Source organism: Sturnus vulgaris, chromosome 7, assembly GCF_052056855.1.
Source record: "Sturnus vulgaris isolate bStuVul1 chromosome 7, bStuVul1.hap1, whole genome shotgun sequence".
NCBI classification, from domain to species: Eukaryota; Metazoa; Chordata; class Aves; order Passeriformes; family Sturnidae; genus Sturnus; species Sturnus vulgaris.
Genome location: NC_142249.1, coordinates 17,835,907 through 17,853,962, shown reverse-complemented (window position 1 = coordinate 17,853,962; position 18,056 = coordinate 17,835,907). Strand labels below are relative to the sequence as shown.

Below are 18,056 nucleotides of genomic sequence, written 5' to 3'. Positions count from 1 at the left end.
TGCTCTAGCCCCCACTTTTATTCTCCTCCCCACTGCAGCAGTTCTTGTGCTGGTGCTGGCATCCAAGCCAGTCTGCAGCCAGCTGCTGCTTCCTGGAGTCTTGGCAACAATCACTGGTTACTTCTCAACCTGCTCAGCACCACAGAGCAATTAATATCAAATAATAAATGAGATATATAAAAATTGTCAGCAATTATAAAGTTATCCCCTGCATGGAATATGAAGCTTACCAGCATTTTGCTCTAAGCAGAGTTTAAAGCTCATAAGTCAGAGTTCTGGCGTTCATTTCAGTGGAAAAAGAAAAAAAGTGAGAAGCTCATTCCTCAATGTAGGAAACTTTGTTGCCCAGTATGGAGACATAACTAAAGACAAACCTCCTGAACATTGACCTGTTGTGCTGAGCAAGGTTCTTGAGTTTTGCTTAATCAGATTCACGCCCCTTCAAAACAGGTAACTACTTTCAACTCAGCTAGTCCACATGGTGACCCCAAGCATGTTTGGAAAGGGGCTGGACTTGAGTAGGTGTCCATATTTAATGCAAGGTGGAGAAGGTCTTGGTGTATGAATTGGCAAAGAACAATTCTATTTTGAGAAATACAGTCTTTTTCTAGTTGCAGAGATTTGCATCAGACTTTCATGGCTTCGAGGTAGGCATCTGACACAGAGAACTATGGCAAAAACCACAAAGCTGGTTTGTTAGGCTGTACAGTCTGATGTGGAACTGGATGGAAGCAAGAGGAAGAAAGTATTTAAAAGTAATAATAGATTTACATTTACGAGAAAGCCTGTGCTAGAAGGTTAGGAAGACTGGAACAAGAACTGACTTACAGGCCAAAAATACAAACTTCTTTTGAATGAAAATACTCAGTACTTGCTACAGGTTAACATTCAGGAACTTAATATGAACCAACTCTACAGAACTGATATGCATGTATTAGAGGTCATTAAATCCTCAAGCAGGTGCTTCTTATCCAGAGTGTTAATGTGTAGTAATGGAGGCAAGGTTATCTGACTGATTGGTTTTGTCTTTACTTCTGTGTGGGCAAGCTGAAACTTGTTTGCTGAAGTTAAAAGCTGATTTTTTAGAGGGGAAAAGGTAACTTCTAGCTCTGTTGTTCTGAAGGGTTAGAGAAGCCCAATCCTGGACATCCTAGAGGCAGAGAGAGGAGGAGGTTCCTCTGTAGGAGCACCAGGCATGTTGGGTGTTCATCTTCTTGACAGGTGGATACACACACATTTCAGTGAAGGTGACTTCTCAGCAATTCTCTCTTTCTTGGTCCTTCATGAAGTACCTGAATAAATCATGTTCTATAAATTGCACTTTATCCTTTTATGATATTAGAATCAAATTTTTCCACAACATTAACGCTGTTCACAAGTTTAATCACAGAGTGCCTTTAGGCTTGAATTATTGGATAGTGGTGATTCTTTAATTCACCAGTGTGCTTTCTGTCTTGAAAAACACTGTTCATAGATGTTCCTTTCAATTTTTGGATGAAGAGATCTTCCTTAGAAAACAAAACATAATCTGCAGAGTTGTAGGAGATTTTTTTTAATACATTTGTCACATTTTTAATACATTTGGAATTGCCTGATAATTAGGTATTTGGTGTAGCTTGATAGATGGGATATGATTTGAACAGCTTAGTTAACTTGCAGGCTTAGTCTGTTGAAAATTACTCGCTTCTTATTCTTAGGCATGAGTATTTATAAGTTTACTATATTTGTAAAGCCAGTGGTATTTTTAGTTTGATTAGGTTTTTTAGTGAAAGTTTTTTAAAATTCTTTCTTCTTCTGAAGGGTGTGCATAACAGATGTTTGGAACAATAGGTTTTTCTTTTTGTTGACATTAAAAGTGTCATTGAAAATATGGATAGGATATTTTCTCTGTGTCACTTTGCTTTGTGACGTGAAGATTTTGCAGTGAAGGGTGGAGGTGGCTGATATCTGAAACACGTGGATGCCCCAGAACAACTGAATGACATACTAATATTGTAATCTCCAGAGGGTAATGTGATGGTCTGGGATTTGGGAAATTTACATTGCAGTCACACTCCACAGCACACGTTTTCTGGATGTATTTGTGGGTGGACGCCTTAAACTAAGGCTGCACGATTTCTCAGGTACCATGTGATACCTTCAGTATGAATTGCTAGAATCAGTATGGAGGCTAAACATACTGAAGAGCAAAATGTGTGTATCCCAAATGAGTTTTGTTTGTATTAGGGAGTTGAGATGGATCGTCTCTCATAGAAGAAAATCAAAATTTTCCATGTTTGCTAAACCCAGATTCATCAGTATTTTTGAGTGGAAGGAAAATGGGAACTGTGTACCTGCTAGATAAATTTCTTCAGTAAAGTGATAAAGTAATACAAATTGAGATTTATGTCAACAGCAAGAAAATAGTTTTGACACTAGTACTGCAGGTCTTTCAACACTCAGGGAGCTGATCTTTTATTTTATGCTAAATTAAAGCTTTGTTATTATGAACACATGGCAGAGTAGCAGGAAATGTTTCCCTTTACTGACTGTCCTGCTCTGTGTTTTATTAGGTAGTATGGATAATTTCTCCAGGCTTGGCATATGAGAGGGACTTCTGTGCATATTTCAAGTTAGTTCCTGTTGAACATTTGGTTTATTTTAAATTTCTTCATGCTTAGGAGTCCTGAGATTGCTGTGTTCAGAAACAACTCACATTTAGTAAACTTTTGTGTACCGCCTGGGTACAGCTTCTCTGTTAAGAGCATAGACATAGACAATCTGATATGTTTTGTTACATGGTTTAAGTTAAGTATTTCTGTTGTAATTTAGCAAACTGTGTTCCGGTATTTAGTTATTTTTCAAGAGGAAAATTACAGGAATTCTGCTTTTATATTTGGTTAGGGTTGTTCTGGAAATGGAAACGACCTGCGCAGAATTCTAACAGCACCAAGAAAGGTCCTAGGAACTAGAAGGAATACAAGGAGGAAAGTAATCTAAAGCTATTGTAGCAATGAACCAATTTAATGGGGCTTTAGGCAGTGGAAAAACTGTCAGCTTTCCAAAATACATTCCTTGAGTTTTCTACATATTACAGCTTTGATGGAATTAGCAAATGATTTGTTACTTAGCTTCCTTTGAAGAACATAAGTGTATATTCTTCTGCTAATTACAAGTTTAGCACTGGAGGTTCTACTGGTCTAAAACTCATCCTTCCCTTCAGGGTGACTGATTGCACATCTGCACTGCCTGAGATCCCCTGATGGCACAACATGACCTGAACCAAACACAGCCACGTGATTACATTTCTAAGCCAGAGCAAGCTGCTGAAGTTCATGCCCTACTCTGGCTGCAGGGGGACCAATGAGGCCTGATTAAACATAAAGCTAAAAATCCGTTGATGGTTTTTGAACATGTATGGTTTGGCCAAGTTAGTTTAGGCTGGATCAGCACTTTGCTTGGAGTAGCCACGCTGCTTTTGAGGAGCTCTCAAGTTGCACTTGCTTTGCATTGAACCATGTCCTTGGGCACAAGTCCTGCACTGCTTTACAACCAGCTGAATTACCAGGGGATCCATGAAATAAAAATAGGTCTTTATTTTTTTTTTAATGCTGATTTCTAGATTTTAATCTTAAGGACATGATTGACTTTAGGGAAGTGACAGAAGGAAAGGACTTACACTGAACTAGATCCTTGTATCCTCAATTCCACAGAGCCTCTATGGATCTGCTAGAAGAAGTAAATAACCTTTTCCAGCAAACAAATGTAGCACGTAGTTCAGTGGCAGGTAAAATAAAAACTGTTGTAACTATATAAAGCACACAATAGGCTGAAACTTTTTCCTTGTAAAAAATTGCACATAACACGTAAACCTTAATAATAGTGAGTACCTTATCGAAACGTGTTTTCTGCCCGGTTTTGATACATTGCTGTAGACAGCCCTCATGTATCCAACCGTAGAAAAATGCTGTAATCCTAAAATTAGGGCTATACTTTTAGCTCTTGCCTGTGAAACCAGAATGCTTTCTGTGTCTGTAGGATGTAGTACCTAGATTCTGTAACTAGAGGTACTTAGGCACTGGTACTTATAATATGAATGCTGAGAATAAGCATTCTAGAGAGCCTTGTAAACAAGGCATTGAAAAATAAAGAAAATGGAAAATGTTATCCATGCTTGTCACAGGTCATAGAACTGAAAACCACCCACAAACATGCCTTTTAATTAATGTTCATTCTCTTTCTTGCACTCTATAACCAAAACCACAAGAGTGCCTCCAAACTTGGAAAAGAGAATTTAGAAGAAAAAAGGATAATGGATAAATTTCTTCAAAATGTTGAAAATATCAAAGCAAGAAAATATTTTGAGCATTTTCTATTCTCATGCTTAACATGAAAACGTAACTAGTGGTAAGTTATTTGTGCTCTCTCCAGGCCTCAATGAGCAGCTCAGACAGTTTGCACCAGATAGAGATCCTTTGGTTGCTTGTAAGATTATTTTTTGTTTTCTTTAATTAGCAGAAGCATGATAGTGTGTATCTGTAGCTAGATAAAACGGTAGTGTGCTACAAGATAGGGTTGTCTAGCTCTGTTTTCACTCACTTTCTCACTGCATGGAGGGGTGAGGAGGATTTTCTCAAATGCTGAGCTTAGCAGCTTGAGTTAGGAGCCAGGCTCCCCATGCTGTTGGTGAGAAGTGGGTGTCACCAGAAGGGAGATGGAAAACGTTGGTGTTAGGGAGTATTTAGGTGTTCCGTGTGCTGCTGTCACTCTTCTCTCCACCCTGATTGTCTGGGTGGTCTGAGGGGCAAACATCAGCATCTGCACTAGATATCCTGCATGGTAGATATTAATCTCCACCTCTGTGATAAGTTGAAGTTACCCGATCCTGGGGCATTTTTCTTCTGCTGGAAATGAGTTCATGAAGCTCAGAAGCTGAGATGGTGAAACAGGCAGACTCCCTGCAGATGAGGTCTGTGTATTTGCCCGAGTTGTATACACTGATGGGATCTGTCGCAGCCCCTTCAGCATCTCATGGTGTCACACTAAACTAGATCATCCAACAGCTTTAGCTGAGACAGTGGTGTCCAAACCACAACCTTTTGTGCTGGTAACATCCTGAGTGCCTTTCTTCTAGCAGAATTTGTAAAAGTCGATTTCAAAGTTGTGTTGGAGATTTTGCAGAACTATACTGTAGCATTATGAAATGGATTTTTCAAGCACAAGCTTGTGGAACATGCTTGAGGGCATTTTCTTTCTTTACTTGGTACCTTCAGTTGAAATAAGAAAAATCAAGAGATATCTTATTCTTCTCTTAAAGCACTGTCTTCACTTACACTGCTGTAAAAATTACATAGTGACAGAGTTGTGGCTGAGCAGTCTGTGAAGAACTTCCAAGAGTTTTACTTTTGTGGAATCTCATTTTGAAGTAAGTGTTTGGGAAGGATGGAGGGAGGTCTTTCCTTATGTACTTCTCACCCTAGGTACCCCATTTGGTTTGGTAGCTGCTGCCTTTGTAATGATCAGTAGAGATCTTCTCCAGCCTTCACAGTTCTATGATTCTGCCTGCTTGGGTATCATGTCTGAGGGTGGAGCCTTTGAGATAAAAACATGAGAAAATATTCCACCACTTAAACCTATGCCATGCAGGCACCCTTGGTGGTTTTCCTGGGATGTAGACCAGTACCTTTAGTTTTATGATACCAATGACATTTCTCATAAGACTTCTACAGTCTGACAGACTTCACTGTTGGAAGCTTCCTAAAAACAAGCACACCCACACTCCAGTTGTATGCTATTGCAGACCCGTATTCTATATCATAATAAAGCATAACACAGAGTTAACATCAAATCTAGTCAAATTACATTTTCCTTCATCCTTTTTCTTCTCAGTTAGCACAGTCTCAGTACTAAGAAGTTGCATTCTGTCGCCAAATTTAGAGCCCTGTGTTTTATAGAAGTGCTGTTGACAGCAGTGCATTTAGCAGGTGCAGAAAGCAAAATGCTACCAGCATCATGTAGATTGGAAATATCTTGTCCTAGTTTCTTGTCCTGCATTTACTTCCATACAGGCAGCTTCAGTGCATTTTGATTTAATGAATTGTAACAAAAGCTGAACTTGGATTTCTGTAACCACTGTACTGGGAGTCTAACAGGCCTCTTGCTGGTGTGATTGCTGCTGCATCCACATGGATGCTCTTAACACTGTGCTGGAAAAACTGTTCTTCGTCTTTGCTGAATCCTGGCTCTAAAGTTTCCCAGAGTTAGGTTTGAAAGACCTGGTGTGAATTCATGGGCCCCTCAAGTTTAACCTCATGTCTTTCCAAATTCACCATCTGAAGTCACACTCGTAAATTAAACAGATCTCAGTAAGATATAATGATTTAACATTTTAAATTTTATTCCTTTCTCTAAGTGCAGTTATTGTTGCAGCTTGTGTTTCTGTTGACATTGCAGCAATCTCTCTTCAGCAGTTAGGATGGATTTCAAACACAGCATTTTCTTCTGTTACAAGGTTAGGGCATTGCAACCCTTCTTGTGTTGTAGCCTGATCCTTTTCAATATTGCTGGTGGTAACATGGAGGAGAAGAGCAGATAATAACAGGCAGAGGGCCATGGCACTGGGCTTGTGTCTACCAGCTCATGGATGCCCATGCTCTGACTTGCTAAGTGATTACCAGATAGTTTGACCCTGGAGTGGTGCTGCAGTTAATCATGGCTGATTCATTGGGCTGAAACATGTCACTGATTTGATACATCCATTTCATTAATTTCATTGAATTGCATCCAGCTGTTGGAGGTGTATGAAAGAAAGGTACCTGATGTGCAAGGCAAGAGCACTAACCTCTGCATTAAACTATAAAACAGTCATTAGGACATCTAATGCTGAAATTGATTTGCTCCACAGAAATTTGGTTTTCAAGCACAATACTAATTAGCTGTAAGCTTGATGAATGTCAAGAATTAATTGAAGCATTTCAGTGGCCTGTGTGGGTTTTAAATATTGTCATTATTGCCCCAATATTTTCAGTTTTTACAGTAATTGCTTTATAGGATGAATAAATTATCTTCTGGAGTGACTGAAGGTACAAGTGGTTGATTGCATTGCCAAAGATGGACCTCTATGCTTCTAGATTTCCCTTTTCTTTTTCCTTTAAGTGTATCTAGTATTTTTCTTCCACTTTTATGCATGCATTGCAAATAGAAAACAAGTTTTTAGACCCAAGTTTTATTTTTGACAGCACTTGTAGTTTCTTCTTTCCCTAGCTGTGCTCTGAAGGCCAGCATTCTCATGTTACCTACTTTCATTTTGGCAACAGGAAAATAGCTACAGCTTCATAAAATATTTTTTTTTAATTAAATAGTGTGTCATGCAAATTCCATTATTATTTTGTCCTATTTATGAAGGAACTGGAACATTTGGAACATGAAACGTCTACAAGATAAAAAACACCTTGGAAAATTATGAATTGAAAGAGAATTCATAATAAAAATCGGCATTTTTTCTCAAAAATGATCTTAATGTAAAAATAGCTATTTTTTTTAATGTGGGGGTTGCAGATCCATAGTGCAGACTGCTCATATCTCATGTCTCTGATGAGCGTCTCCATGTTTGACTACACAGTAAGGATGAATGTCCAGCGTGTCATGTTACAGACTGCAAACATATGTATGACAAACACGCGGGGTGATTTGACATAGGAAGAGCCTTAACATTTGTAGGGAGTTTCCTCTGTGTGTCCAGCAGTTCCAGAAACCACAAATTCCCAGGCTCCAGAGTGGTGCCATGCCCTGTCACTTGCTTCATGTGCAATCCCTTGTGACCGTCCTTGGGCACCACAGAGGGACAAGGGTGAGGCAGCTTCAGCACGTCTGGGATGGAGGTGCTGCCTGGGGAACTGCCCAGCTGGGCAGAGCTGAAAGGAGCTTTTACCCTGCTCTGTTATTGACTCACCTGCAGAGATGGGATCGAGCCACTGTGCCTGCGTGAGCTCAGTGCTGTTGCTCTCCATAGCAGTCAGTTCATTAAGTTTGACTCTCAACAGGGTGGGTTCAGGACCCTTTGTGGAAGGTTAGGTTAATTTTTATCCAGACTTGCTAAAGATTTGATTTTTTTGGTGGTTGTTACTTTGGGGGCCGAGGGGGAGAGAGGGATTTATTGTTTGGTTAGGTTTTTTTGTGAGGAAGTTGGATGGTTACTCTGTGTTAATAACATTAATGATAGCTCAGAAGTTGAGAAAATGCCAGTTCATTATCTATTCTTTCAAACTTTTAATAATTAATTATGCAGGAACCCTTCCCCTAGTGAGAAATGCATTCTTAAAATAATTTTTTTTGTCTCGTTGTCTCATTGCCGATTGCCCAGAGGCATAATACAAATATATCCTGAAGAAACAGTTATTTGTAGTGATTGCTGCAAGAAGTTCAATTCCATTTTACTTGATTTTCTCTCTTCCCTAGTTTTGCTGCCCAAGGGGGTAACATTTCACTCTAGCCTATGAAACAAGTAGCAATAAATGTGTATCAATATACTTGAAAGCTGCATTTTTTATGAAGGTGTGATCTGTTAAATACTTGGAGAAGACAATTGTGGTCAAGATGTAAAATTCTTTTGTGTGTGAATATGATGGCATTGAAAGGGTGATATAGAATGGGTGATGTACAACCTCAGAGCAACGACATACTCAAGGAAATAGATCTGGGAAAACGTTTTGGACAGTGAAAAACCATTAGTTCATGGTCATTCTGTTTCATTGCTGTTTCTCCAAAGGGACAGCAGAGTACCCAGCTTTTGTGCCTGTTTAAAACACCAAGCCACTGAAATCAGCTGGAAATTGGACAGATGTTAAAAATAGTCCATTTGGTTTATATTAAGTAAAATGAATGCTGAAGGAAATCCATAAAATGCCTCTCTCAAAGGTACATCTAACACTTTATTTCCCTCTCCTCTTTTTTCTTGACACAGTGCCGGTCCTAAAGGAGATAACATTTATGAATGGAGATCTACTATACTTGGACCTCCAGGTTCTGTATATGAAGGAGGCGTTTTCTTCTTGGATATCACATTTTCATCTGACTATCCATTCAAGCCACCAAAGGTAAGGGTAAGGTTTTTATTGTGCTTATCCATTTTTCACGTGACAAGAATGCAGCTTGCAGCCTAGTGAGTGCTCATCACTTACTGAATATCAAATTTGTTTATGATCTCTTGAAAACTACAAGGTCCAAAATCTTGGCTTGCAGTCTCAGAAAAATCCTCTCTAATTTACTCCTTGATTACCATAGTCAGTACTGATTTCCAAACTTCAACAAGTGATAAATGAGATGATAATTCTGATCAAGAGGTAAGATTCAAGAAATTTTAGTTCTAGTAAAAGACAACACAGGAGTTTGTTTCCTTCTTCTTATTCTAGCTACTAAAATATATGTATAAGAGTATTTTCTGTTATGAGTCAGATTCTATATTAAATATTATCATGTAATTTTTAGCAAAATAGCAAAAAGCTAAAATAAATTCATATAGAAAACTGCAGTGTTATATTGTGACTTAAAATTGGGTAAATTTAGTGTGATGAATTTCCATTATTTTAAAATGTCTATTTACTACTGCTAAAATCAGCAATCTTGTTTGATAATGTTTTTGAGCAAAAGCTCTTTTTATTCAATTAAACTAATCTTAAATTAAAATGTCAATTCCTTGCTCAGAAATACTATGGACACCTAATAAATTGTCATTTACTAATGGATATAAAAGAATTGAAAGTTCATTCCCTTTTCCCCTCCCTTACTGCCAAATTACAACTCTTGATCAAGTCACCAGAAAAGACACTGCAAAACTCTCACAACTAAATACATTTTACCACATAACATTCTATGACTTACAGCTTAGGGGGCTATAACTTTTTGACTATAAGTCTAATACCTTTTTTCATTCCCAGAATGATTACAACATAAAGAATATATACTCTGTATTTCACACTTCTCTTTAACCCACAGTATTTAATATGTTCTGAATTAAGAATGTTATACTGAAGTGATGCAGTTTTAGGCAAATTTCTCATTCAAATCTTGGAGATTTTTTTTTAGAGCATATTTTTTGAATTTTCAGGATACATTCTGGATTCCACTTTCTCCCCATCAGTATGAAAAAGAAAAATTTCCATATTTTCTTGTGCTTTGTGTAATTAAAGCAGTTACATATGTCTCACTTCTTATTTGTGCAGAATGTTTACATGTTCTATCAATATTAATCTGAAATAATTTAAAAACAAGGATGGATTTAGTTAGTGTAATGGCATTGTTTTGGCTGTACTTTATATTCTGCCTAATGAATGGTAAGGACAAAGATTTAATTGTTCATTTAACAGGACTAATTTTCATGGTCTGTATTTAGGCTTTTGAAAGAAAGAAAAACATCAACTAATACTGCACATGCAGATAAATTCTGTGTACTTCTTCACCTTCAGAATCCACATTAAAGTTACATTTGTGATTAGAATGTTCCTGACATGTCCATTAAATAGCTACCATATTATAAACTAGGTCCTAATTTTTGTGGGTGCCATACAGAGAGCCTGTGTGAAAGCATAAACATTCATGCCCCCAATCTCATCCTGGTAGGTTTCTTAAAGGCAGCCCTGGCTATAGAAAATAGTCACTCTTCTGTTAAACAATTGTGGTTTGGAAGCCAAGCAGAGAGGAGCTGCCTCTACAGAAGCTCTGCAGAGCTGGGAGTCCCACAGGCTGCTCAGAGCCAAGGGGCCCCATCCCTGGGCAGCAGTCAGTGACTGTCTCTGTCTCTTGCTCTGTGATTCCAGGTTACTTTCCGCACCAGAATTTATCACTGCAACATCAACAGTCAGGGAGTCATCTGTCTGGATATCCTCAAAGACAACTGGAGCCCTGCTTTGACTATTTCAAAGGTTCTGCTGTCTATTTGTTCTCTTCTGACAGACTGCAACCCAGGTAAGGAGCTGATAGTTCACTGAGAGACTCTCAATCGTTTGACTTAGTTGCCATGGAATGTAATTTGTATATTTGATTGCATGCAGATTAAATAAATTTAATATTTTTAAAATTTGCGATGAAGCATTCCAGATTGGATGTGGTCCCACTTTTAATAGTGTGTTTCACTCCTGTGACACAACAGAATTAAATAGCACTAAGTCTTTTTTTTTCCCAAGATATGATAGAGAAAATAAGCTGATGTCATTGAAGGTCTGTATTGAAGGAGCTCCAGCAAATGAGTATTTGGTTTTGGAAAGGAGCAACATTCCCCTGAGTTATAAATCCTGCATGTTGGAAGGGGCTGCAGGAAGTCTCTTTAGACAGCAGTTGAAAGGTTTAATCTTGCAAATGTGAGGGCAGTGATATTCAGAGAGAACACTCCCTTTTTCAAAGAGACTTCCTTGGTCCTGTGGGGAGGGGAGGAGCTCCGCTGGAAGCAGTACAGAACCTCAGCAACAACTGTGTGACCAGTCATTAGGCAATGGATGCTAATTGCCTGTGGTCAGGGCAGGAACTGAGCAATAGTGCTAAGGGAGCGTTCATGCACAGAAAGTGGTCACAGTTCGGGGGAAATGGATCAGCCTCCCAGGTACAAAGGCTTGGTGACTCCTGAAGAGGCTCCCCTCAGTGTGTTGTGCAGCCCTAATGCTCTAACTCACACTCGTCCTGTGCACCTCCCTGACAGGAGGGTGCCAGGCAGCGCTCACTGAATGTCTCCTGCACCCCAGAGGGTGAAAGCAGAGCACCTGCCTGCGGCAAGATCCATTCATACACTGATAAAATAGATTTTCCTGTTTTCTTTTTCTGTTTGTTCTGCTTTGTTCATGTGTGCTTTCTTGGAGATGTCTTACGTGAATAAGACCTCCACTATATTTCTGGTCTAAACTATATTTTGGAATGGATGCTGTGTTTTAAAATGTGTTTTTGCTTGGAGATTTTTGTTACTTGTGAGATGGATTCTGATGCATTTTCTCCCGTCTCTTGCAGCTGACCCTCTGGTTGGAAGCATAGCCACTCAATACCTGACCAACAGAGCAGAACATGACAGGATAGCCAGACAGTGGACCAAGAGATATGCAACATAAATGACAAACTACTTTGTGCAGTGTGAAGGTGCAGAAGGCAACTTCGCAGTGTGCAACAAATCTTTATAGCCTTTACAATACGGACTTCTGTGTATATGTTATACTGATTCTACTCTGCTTTTATCCTTTTGAAGACTGGGATACTGCCCCCCAAAAAGGTAAATGCTATCAAGAGTAGAAGTTTGTAGCTGTAGATTAGTTATGTTTAAAATGCCTACTTGCAAGTCTTGCTTCTTTGGGATATCAAAATGTATTTTGTGATGTACTAAGGATACTGTTCCTGAAGTCAACCAAATATTATAGTGCATTTTAGCCTAATTCATTATCTGTATGAAGTTATTAAAGGTAGCTGTAGATTACTAGGAATTATGTCATTTGTATTAAACCCAGATCTATTTCCAATATGTGGTACATGCTGTTGTGAAAACTGTTTTAACTTTTACCTTTGTCAGTTTGTAATGAAAGGATTTCCTTTTTCCCTTTGTAGCTCAGAGAGCACCCAGTGTATCATCTCAAACACAATAAACATGTTCCCCAAGGAGTAGTTTCTTTGTTTTCCTATTTTAAATTAATATTTTAATAAATTTAATTATAATAACAAGGCAAGGCCAATGTATCACAGATCCCTGTGGATAATTTTTAAATTAATATACATAAGCAAAGGCTTGCTATTAAATGCTTAATGCATACCTGTGGATTGTTTTAGTTTTCCCTGTTTTATTTTAACAGAATAAGTGAAGTTCCTAAAATTGTCTGAAATTTAATACTTTTCAGCTCTTTCTCAAGTTGAAATAATCACATTTCATATTCTTACTCCTGAAGTTATTGTAGCTGGTTGCTTCAGGGCCAGTACTGCTCTCAGAACAGGCTGCCTCAGTCTTGCTACAAAGATTTTTTGCAGGAGGAGGGCCAAGTTAGAGATAATCTGGTGCTTTTGTTTCTGAGTAAAGCAAGTTTGACTTGCTTACCTAGAGAACTGAGTTATCCATTGAAAAAGGTCTTCCAAAGCATGATTGAACAATGTATCATCTACCCAGAAAAGAGAGGAGTACAATAAATTTAATCTGATTTATATGACATAAAAATAGTTGTGGGGGAAATAACCTTTCTTAGTAAAAACGAAATCTGTAAAAGTGTTTTAGATTAACTTTTTCCCCCTTCACTTTCTGCCTTGGAAATTTTGTAACATCTGTAAGTACAAAAATGCAGCTTTATAGTACATACAGTTTAAAAGGTAGAGTCACTAATAGTTTTATAATTTAAACTTTTATAATTTGCCCTTCACAATATTGATTATTAAAAAATGGACACTTGATTCCTTTAAATGATTTTTTTAAATTACGCCTAATTTTAAATTTTAGTCTCCCTTACTACCTGGTGTTTTTGGAGATAATGTTGCACTTCCATCAATAAGATGCTCTGCTCATTTAATATATGAAAACTGAATGTTAAGTTTAAATATTAAAGCAATATGAAAAATGCTAAAGATTTAGATCTAAAGTTAACCATTACTATACAGATCCCTGGTTTTTGTATCACATAACCTTTGACCATGAGTTGTCCACCCTACTTTAAATATTTCTACAGATGCCTGAAGGTGGCTTGAAGAACTGTGTATCCCAAATATCTCAACCTAGAAGCCAGTCTCTCTTGGTAGCTACAAGATAGCTTTAGAGTTCAGGTTAAAAAGTGCAAAAGGGAATGAGAAACAGGATCTGGCAGGTGAATATGCCTGAGTCAGGTAACAGACTAATGCCAGGAGATGAAGTGCTGGAAATCACTGCTGAAGGTGACCAGAATTTCTTGTCACGTCATTGGATGTGTGAGAAATAGCACAGATTGGCAAAGAAACAAGGGGCTATCACATGGGGTTCCACGTCTAAAGTCTGCTCCCTGCTGACCATTAGTGCACTCGTGGGCCACACGGTGCTCGTACACCACTCCAGTGACCTTCCAGTGGAGAGCAAACTGTGGAGTTCATGCATTAGCTGTGTTGCCTACAGAATTTACTAATATTTATATCATAATATATTATGGTATAAAAATACAGGTTTTAATTCTAATTTTAATGTATTTTGGGTTTGTATTGTACCTACAACTCCAGATACCTAGGTGTACAAATGGGATGCCTTGTTAGTGTTGCCCCATCTTGCCTTCCTTGCAATTGGATCCTTTACACTGAATTCCCATCCTCTTTTTTTTTTTTTTTTTTTTTTGTTGGTTTGTCATGATTCTGTTCTTTTTTAATGTAGATTTTTTTTGTGTGTAAATTTTATATTTACTGAAGTAAAGGTTGTTTTTTGTGTAAACATTTAAACTTTAAAAGAAAAAGAAAAGAAGCTAATTTTGTTTCTCAAGTTCTCTCTGCTAAACCATGCAGTAGAAAGAAATTTGTATTGTTAAATAAATCAATTAGTTGTTAAATGAGAATGTGTGTCTGTTTTCATCGGGAGGGAAGAAGCCCTTGCTGGAAACACATCCAAAGCACTGGTTGCGAAGAGCATCTGGTGTTTCCAACTATTTCCTACCTGGCTGTGCTGGGGTGAATACTGTATGCTACCAAAGAATGGCTCTGATTCTCTTCTGCAGTTTTAAGAAGATAGAATAGAAAATTATCACCAATCACTGGGCTCTGTATTTGGGAAAAAGTGAACGGAAATGACATTTTTGTGTAAAGCTGAAGATACTGCACATGCCCTCTTCTTCCCCATTTTGGATGGGCTTTTCTTTTTCTGTTATCTTTGGGATTTGAATGGGGAATGCATGCAGCTGGCTGGGAATCTGCCCAAACTGGGCTCCATGATGATCTGGCATAAAGAGAGCTGGTGTGGAAACCAGCAGTCCCAGCCTGTGACACTGCTGAGGAATTGAGAGGGGCAAACACCTCTTCAGCTGAGTTGGTGGCTACATTCAGAGCAAATGAGAAGGGATGGGTAAATGTAAGTATTTTGACAATAATGATGCTGCATACAATGGAGAGGCTAATGAATATCAGCCTTGTTGTTCCCATAACACGTTCTTGGTGTCTCAGTGATGTGTGGTGTGCCTTATGTAGACACAGTCTCGCTGATCACTGTTGAGTAGTGATTGTTCCAAGTCTATAGCCAGGAAGGGAGGGCAGTCATAGAAAGCAAGACTGCAGGGCAGCCCGAACCATGGGCCAGGCTTGCACAGCCTCGCAAGGAAAGCAGCTGCACCAGGTCTGGTTCAGGCTCTGCTCCCTCCCTACACCTTTGGGGGGAAAAGGAAACTCTTCAGGCTTTGAGGTACACCAGTTCCTGCTCTGTGCCGTCTTATTTATTTTTGGCTATGGGATATTGCAGAAAGTGGGACCAAACCTCCTCCTTTCTTCACTTTCATGTGTAAGAACCAGATCTGTGGCCTCTCAGAGGTGTTCTCACCTGCCTGCACCATAACAGGAGAACTGTAGTGCTCTGGCTGAGGGGCTTTGCAGTGGCTGGGTGCAGTTCTGAGCCATGGGGCAGCCCTGGCTGCATGGCTTCCCCAGGGCCCTGGATCTCCTGGGTCCCCACAGTGCTGGAGGGAAAAAAGCTGCAGATCACAGCAGCTTCTACATGGAGCTCCTGGCCTTCTGCCCCTGTGGTTTTGTCTGCGTGGGCAGAAGCAGCAAAGGAAGGATTCCTGACTCCAGGCTGAAGAGTGAATTCCACCTTGCTTGCGGTTTTTTTAGCAAAAATCATGAATGGATATTTATGTGAAAGAAGGAAGGCTTGTGTGGGAATCCTGGACTAAAGCAGTTGCAAAGGACAATGACAGTAGTGTCTCTAAAGAGCAATTTGACTCAGCCATAAATCATCATTGTACTTTGACAGCCTGTGCTATAGTCAGGGAAGCAGATGCATTTGAGAACTTGGCACTGCTTTATGTACAGCATCCCTTCAACATCTTGGTGGCACCACTTTCATTTGTTGCACAATAATTTCCAAGGCTAAACCCCCACTCCCTTTCCTTCACTAACCAATCCTGACTGAAAGTGGCTGCAGAGGTTCCAGGACAACAGGAGGGATTATGTAACAGAGCACTGGTTCCAAAGGGAAAAGCAGGACAACAGCACTGCTGCCTGACCTTGCTGATGTCAGTGAGAACTGGACACATTCAAGTGTTCAGCATGTTCAGCTTAGATGAGAGGGCAGATCATGAACTTGGAAAATAGTGGCTGGAACATTTGCAGCACACTGGGGCTTTGGCTTTTTTAATCCTTAAAAAGGAAAGCCTGCTTCAGCTCATCTATCCCCATCTCTCTGCATGCATGGAGGGTAGCTGGAAGGCAGCTATGACTTCCTCTGTTGCTGGGTAGAATAGATGGCATCCAACATACTAGCAACAATTTGGGGATCCTTAAATTTAAAACCGGCCAGGAATAGAAGAGGCACAGTATGAAATATATATATATATCTCTTCCCTTCATGGGGGCCACAGGCTCTGCATCTAGAGTGAAATAAGATGTGGAGAGACCACATGCATAAATATAAATGCATAGAGTTGCCTCATTGCTATTACTCTTCCACAGCTAAGGTGAATGGCCCTATCTATTTATATAGTGTTTCCAAGTATGGGGAAGGATTTTGTAACTTTGTGGTCCAAGGTAAATGTTATTTACCTCATTTAACTGTCCTAAATTACTACTATGACATCCTTTGACAGTTAATGCTACAGGTATGTACTGGCTGTGTGAAAAAAGCACTTTGTTAGGTAATTATTTAGTGCAACCTGATATGTGAGTGCTTCATTTTATGTCTTGCAGTTTTATGCTGTGAAAAATAATGAATAATTGCATCTCTTCTCCTGCAGCCCATCGATGATTTTATGTGTCATCATTATTATCAGCTCCTAGTAACCTCTTTTTTTCCAGACTGGAAAGTCCTCATTTATTTAATCTCTGCTTATATGGAAGATACTCTGATTATCCTGGTCACCCTTGTCTGTACATTTTGTAATTCTCCTCTATCTCATTTAAAGGTATGAGAGCTCCACACTGTATGCAAAATATGAGGCTTAAAGTTCATCTGGAATAATGTTTTCTGATTTGATCTGTTTGCCTACTAGTTCAGAATGCTTTGCCTCTTTGACCTTTATTGCTTAGGTAATGCCTTCATTAAACTGTTCAGAGAGGCTGGGGTCTCTTTTCTGAGAAATAGCTAATTTAACCTTTTATGTAGCTCTATCAAATGTCTTTCCCAATACCTACTGCTTTGTATTTATCAGCACCAAATTAATATGTGATCTTATCTCCCACTTCTCAGAAACATGAAATCCGTCATGACTCTTGGCAGTAAATTTCAGTTAGTCTGCCTTGAATATTGACTCTGTGTGCGTGCTGTGTGCACCAGGGGTGGGAAGTAACAGCAAAAGTAATAGCAAAGTGCAGTGGACAGGTCTGACTGCCAAGAAGTGATGGGTCCCTGAGGACAAATTATCATCTGGCTTCTGAATGGCACAAATGAAAGCAGCTGCCAACCGTTTTCATCAGTCTGGGCTTTGTCTCCCTCTACAGAACAAATGTCAGGTCATTATTTAAAGAGGAGATCAGTGTGGGTAAATTTCTGGAGTGCTGAATGAGCTGTCATCCTGGAGATTAGTTTTCTGGGATATCATATAGGTAGACAGGGTGAATCACAAATCTTGTGGGAGACCATTCCTCTGAACACAGCCATTGGATATATGTCTGAAGGATACAGCTGGGTTGGAAATCTGCAGTTTAGCATGCATTCACAGTGCCAGGCAGCAATAGTGGGGCTGCAAATGTAGAAGTGATAAATGGGAAGGGAATAAAGCTACTGTTGAAGTACAGTGGAGTGTGATGGCATTTCTTACACTCAGGAAGGAAGTTTCGTGCAAGTGCAGAGGTCTAGGGTTATGTTTTTGTATTCCAGCATTTTAAATGCGTGTACTTTTGTAAAAATTCGCACCAAGCTCTTGTCTACATGCTAAATAAAGGTTACCAGTACTTAGAGTTCCTAACTTATA

The 18,056-nt window shown here is 39.2% G+C and overlaps 1 protein-coding gene across 2 annotated transcripts in view; it reads left to right on the top strand.

Annotated features, from left to right (window-relative positions):
• UBE2E3 (ubiquitin conjugating enzyme E2 E3) overlaps window positions 1–12,612 on the top strand; it is a 53,340-nt gene extending 40,728 nt beyond the window's left edge. For both annotated transcript variants that reach the window (XM_014880294.2, XM_088167941.1), the window contains 3 exons: window positions 8,942–9,074; window positions 10,794–10,941; window positions 11,971–12,612. In XM_014880294.2, the coding sequence (XP_014735780.1) occupies window positions 8,942–9,074; window positions 10,794–10,941; window positions 11,971–12,068 (379 nt within the window). In that variant the 3' untranslated portion in view covers window positions 12,069–12,612. The remainder of the gene's footprint in view (window positions 1–8,941; window positions 9,075–10,793; window positions 10,942–11,970) is intronic.
• The last annotated feature ends 5,444 nt before the right edge of the window (window positions 12,613–18,056 follow it).